Source organism: Littorina saxatilis, linkage group LG1 (genome assembly GCF_037325665.1).
Source record: "Littorina saxatilis isolate snail1 linkage group LG1, US_GU_Lsax_2.0, whole genome shotgun sequence".
Lineage (NCBI taxonomy): Eukaryota > Metazoa > Mollusca > Gastropoda > Littorinimorpha > Littorinidae > Littorina > Littorina saxatilis.
In genome coordinates this window covers 13,864,300-13,869,299 of record NC_090245.1, presented here as the reverse complement: position 1 = coordinate 13,869,299, position 5,000 = coordinate 13,864,300, and the positions used below count along the sequence as shown (strand labels likewise).

The 5,000-nt window shown below is 43.9% G+C and overlaps 1 protein-coding gene across 2 annotated transcripts in view; it reads left to right on the top strand.

The window, feature by feature from the left end:
• Nucleotides 1-2,680: 2,680 nt before the first annotated feature.
• LOC138962352 (beta-1,3-glucan-binding protein-like) overlaps nucleotides 2,681-5,000 on the top strand; it is a 20,726-nt gene continuing 18,406 nt past the window's right edge. For both annotated transcript variants that reach the window (XM_070334146.1, XM_070334136.1), the window contains exon 1: nucleotides 2,681-2,864. In XM_070334146.1, the coding sequence (XP_070190247.1) occupies nucleotides 2,807-2,864 (58 nt within the window). In that variant the 5' untranslated portion in view covers nucleotides 2,681-2,806. The remainder of the gene's footprint in view (nucleotides 2,865-5,000) is intronic.

The window sequence follows — 5,000 nt, the reverse complement described above, 5'->3', positions numbered from 1 at the left end:
GCCACGCTATCACTAACCTCTGTACATTTTGTTCTGCCATATTATGATGATGATGATGATGATGTTGACGATGATGATGATGATGATGATGATGATGATGATGATGATGAGGTTGTTGTTGTGTGTGTGCGTGCGTGTGTGTGTGTGTATGTGTGTGCGTGCGTGTATGTCTGAGTGTGTGTGGGTGTGTGTGTGCGTGCGCGCATGTGGATGTTTGTGTGTGTGTGTGTGTGTGTGTGTGTGTGTGTGAGTGTGTGTGTGTGTGTGTGTGTGTGTGTGTGTGTGTGTGTGTGTGTGTGTGTGTATGTGTGAGTGTGTGTGTTGGATTGTGTGCGAACGTGATTGCAGGCATGCGGCGCGCGTGTGTGTACGAGTCGACTTTTCTTTTCCTTTGTATTATATTGACATACATGTACATTTCAATGTTCTATTATGCATTATGTATTCGTTTAGGTAATGTTGCAGTTTGTTATACTGTATGATTGCGATTGACGATTTTCCTTTTATTGTCTCTATTTTTACATTTAGTCAAGTTTTTGATAAATGTCTTTGATGACGTCATATCCGGCTTTTTGTGAAAGTTGAGACGGCACTGTCACGCTCTCATTTTTCGACCAAATTGGTTGAAATTTTGGTCAAGTAATCTCCGACAAAGCCTGGACTTCGGTATTGCATTTCAGCTTGGTGGCTTAAAAATTAATTAATGACTTTGGTCATTAAAAATCTGAAAATTTTTAAAAAATTATTTTTTTATAAAACGATCCAAATTTACGTTCATCTTATTCTCCATCATTTTCTGATTCCAAAAACATATAAATATGTTATATGTGGATTAAAAACAAGCTCTGAAAATTAAAAATATACAAATTATTATCACGAACATTCGACCTAGACACAATCATTTGTCGTAGTAAGCGTAGACATCCGGTCTGCTCCCCGCCTAATGGCCGATGTCTTCCGTCTTCGCGGGACTACGTGGGTTTAAATTTGGAGTGGTCCTTCTCCTAGAGGAGTTTCCTTGCAGGGATAGTGAGCCTCCTCTGCCCTCGTTTTAATTTTGGAGTGATCTTCTCCTAGGACAGCTGCCTTCCAGGGTTGACGAGCCTGTCCTGCCCGGCTATTTAACCCATAGTTGGGGGTTGGTTCGTGGGCACCAGGGCGTATCCACACGCCGGTGGGCTTGCATGCCACACGTCTAGGGGCCAACCTCCTCCGAGTCCTTGTAGTTCAGCCTGGGGCCTTTCAGTACCCAGTTCACGCCTGTCGCCACGATGGAGGCACTACAAAGGGCTTGCTGTGGAGAGGTTATGTACTGGCAGGAGAGACTGACGCAAGCTGCTCTCTTTTCGCGTTGTCCTGAAAAGGACGGTGCTAGCCAGCGGTGAGGGCTGTAAGCGAGAGGTGACAAGCACAAAACACTTCGCCAACACACTAGACACATCACACAACCATTTGACAAGCAAAAATTATTATCAAAATTAAATTGTCGAAATCAATTTAAAAACACTTTCATCTTATTCCTTGTCGGTTCCTGATTCCAAAAACATATAGATATGATATGTTTGGATTAAAAACACGCTCAGAAAGTTAAAACAAAGAGAGGTACAGAAAAGCGTGCTATCCTTCTTAGCGCAACTACTACCCCGCTCTTCTTGTCAATTTCACTGCCTTTGCCATGAGCGGTGGACTGACGATGCTACGAGTATACGGTCTTGCTGAAAAATGGCATTGCGTTCAGTTTCATTCTGTGAGTTCGACAGCTACTTGACTAAATGTTGTATTTTCGCCTTACGCGACTTGTTATGTCTTAGTTTAGCAGGGACAGATTGTAAGACTAGGCGTGAGCCTAAAATCTCCATCCTTGAGTAATAAAGTTCGTTCGTTTCATCGTTCTCTCTCTCTCTCTCTCTCTCTCTCTCTCTCTCTCTCTCTCTCTCTCTCTCTCTCTCTCTCTCTCTCTCTCCCTCTCTCTCTCTCTCTCTCTCCCCCCTCTCTCTCTCTCTCCCTCTTGTCACGCCCACTCACATTCTGAAGCTGTTTTGACGCGCTGCCAAAACAAAAACCCAAAGAAGAAAAACATGTGGCAAGATAGCATCAGCCTGCTAGCCTTGAAAATGACCTACAGAATATGCCTGACAATATGATGTGTAAAGATTAAGAGAAAAAATCAAACTAAGCATATCACCTCCCTTGCTCCAGTGAGCAAACAACACTATCTAAAGAAATTCCAAATCTTGTGTGTGTATGTATGTATGTATGTGTGTGTGTGTGTGTGTGTGTGTGTGTGTGTGTGTGTGTGTTTGTGTGTGTGTGTGTGTGTGTGTGTGTCACTGTGTCACTCTGTGTGTGTGTATGTATGTATGTATGTGTGTGTGTGTGTGTGTGTGTGTGTGTGTGTGTGTGTGAATGAGTTTACTCATAGGTGTAAAACCTCAAGAGTAAACCCAAAACTAAATGATAAGTATTCAACCTATATAAATATACAACCTATATAAATGCTTCTAGTGCAACCTTAGGCTGACCTCCTTGATCTATTCACCCAGCAATTTTTATCTACACGAGCGCTTTAACTGTCCTTTTTCCTGTCAGGGTAACCCAGATACTTGGTACTTTAGATAACTGTATTATTTTTTAATCTTTTGGTATTTTTTTAATTATTATTATGGTAAGCTTATATAGCGCGAACCACAATTAACTGTGCTCTCCGCGCTTTACATCTGAAGTTTATATCTAATAACGTTTTTATACTCAGAATTGGAATTTCTTCAGATAGTGTTCTTTGTTCACTGGAGCAAGGGAAAGCGATATGCTGATTCTGATTTTCTCTCTCGGTGTCTTGGGCGGTGGTTATGCGCTGACCGACGGTAAGCACCAACATTCATTTTGTAGTACTGAGATTTGAACTGTTTGCAGCTTTAAAACACAGTCCTTTCCATGTAAACTATTCAACTCACCATCTCAGAGCTGGCCAGGCTTTTACATGGGATTAGACTATCACTCCACTGGTATGGCATATACCCAAAGTCAACATCCTGACTGCTTCCTGGGATTAGACTATCACTCCACTGGTATGGCATATACCCAAAGTCAACATCCTGACTGCTTCCTGGGATTAGACTATCACTCCACTGGTATGGCATATACCCAAAGTCAACATCCTGACTGCTTCCTGGGATTAGACTATCACGTCCACTGGTATGGCATATACCCAAAGTCAACATCCTGACTGCTTCCTGGGATGAGACTATCACTCCACTGGTATGGCATATACCCAAAGTCAACATCCTGACTGCTTCCTGGGATTAGACTATCACTCCACTGGTATGGCATATACCCAAAGTCAACATCCTGACTGCTTCCTGGGATTAGACTATCACTCCACTGGTATGGCATATACCCAAAGTCAACATCCTGACTGTTTCCTGGGATTAGACTATCACTCCACTGGTATGGCATATACCCAAAGTCAACATCCTAACTGCTTCCTGGGATTAGACTATCACTCCACTGGTATGGCATATACCCAAAGTCAACATCCTGACTGCTTCCTGGGATTAGACTATCACTCCACTGGTATGGCATATACCCAAAGTCAACATCCTGACTGCTTCCTGGGATTAGACTATCACTCCACTGGTATGGCATATACCCAAAGTCAACATCCTAACTGCTTCCTGGGATTAGACTATCACTCTACTGGTATGGCATATACCCAAAGTCAACATCCTGACTGCTTCCTGGGATTAGACTATCACTCCACTGGTATGGCATATACCCAAAGTCAACATCCTGACTGTTTCCTGGGATTAGACTATCACTCCACTGGTATGGCATATACCCAAAGTCAACATCCTGACTGCTTCCTGGGATTAGACTATCACTCCACTGGTATGGCATATACCCAAAGTCAACATCCTGACTGCTTCCTGGGATTAGACTATCACTCCACTGGTATGTCATATACCCAAAGTCAACATCCTGACTGCTTCCTGGGATTAGACTATCACTCCACTGGTATGGCATATACCCAAAGTCAACATCCTGACTGCTTCCTGGGATTAGACTATCACTCCACTGGTATGGCATATACCCAAAGTCAACATCCTGACTGCTTCCTGGGATTAGACTATCACTCCACTGGTATGGCATATATCAATCAATCAATCAATGAGGCTTATATCGCGCATATTCCGTGGGTACAGTTCTAGGCGCTCTGCAGTGATGCCGTGTGAGATGAAATTTTATACGGCCAGTACCCAAAGTCAACATCCTGACTGCTTCCTGGGATTTGTTAGTCTGTTTGTTTGTTTGTTTGCTTAACGCCCAGCCGACCACGAAGGGCCATATCAGGGCGGTGCTGCTTTGACATTTAACGTGCGCCACACACAAGACAGAAGTCGCAGCACAGGCTTCATGTCTCACCCAGTCACATTATTCTGACACCGGACCAACCAGTCCTAGCACTAACCCCATAATGCCAGACGCCAGGCGGAGCAGCCACTAGATTGCCAATTTTAAAGTCTTAGGTATGACCCGGCCGGGGTTCGAACCAAAGACCTCCCGATCACGGGGCGGATGCCTTACCACTAGGCCAACCGTGCCGATCTTCCTGGGATTAGACTATCACTCCACTGGTATGGCATATACCCAAAGTCAACATCCTAACTGCTTCCTGGGATTAGACTATCACTCCACTGGTATAGCATATACCCAAAGTCAACATCCTAACTGCTTCCTGGGATTAGACTATCACTCCACTGGTATGGCATATACCCAAAGTCAACATCCTGACTGCTTCCTGGGATTAGACTATCACTCCACTGGTATGGCATATACCCAAAGTCAACATCCTGACTGCTTCCTGGGATTAGACTATCACTCCACTGGTATGGCATATACCCAAAGTCAACATCCTGACTGCTTCCTGGGATTAGACTATCACTCCACTGGTATGGCATATACCCAAAGTCAACATCCTGACTGCTTCCTGGGATTAGACT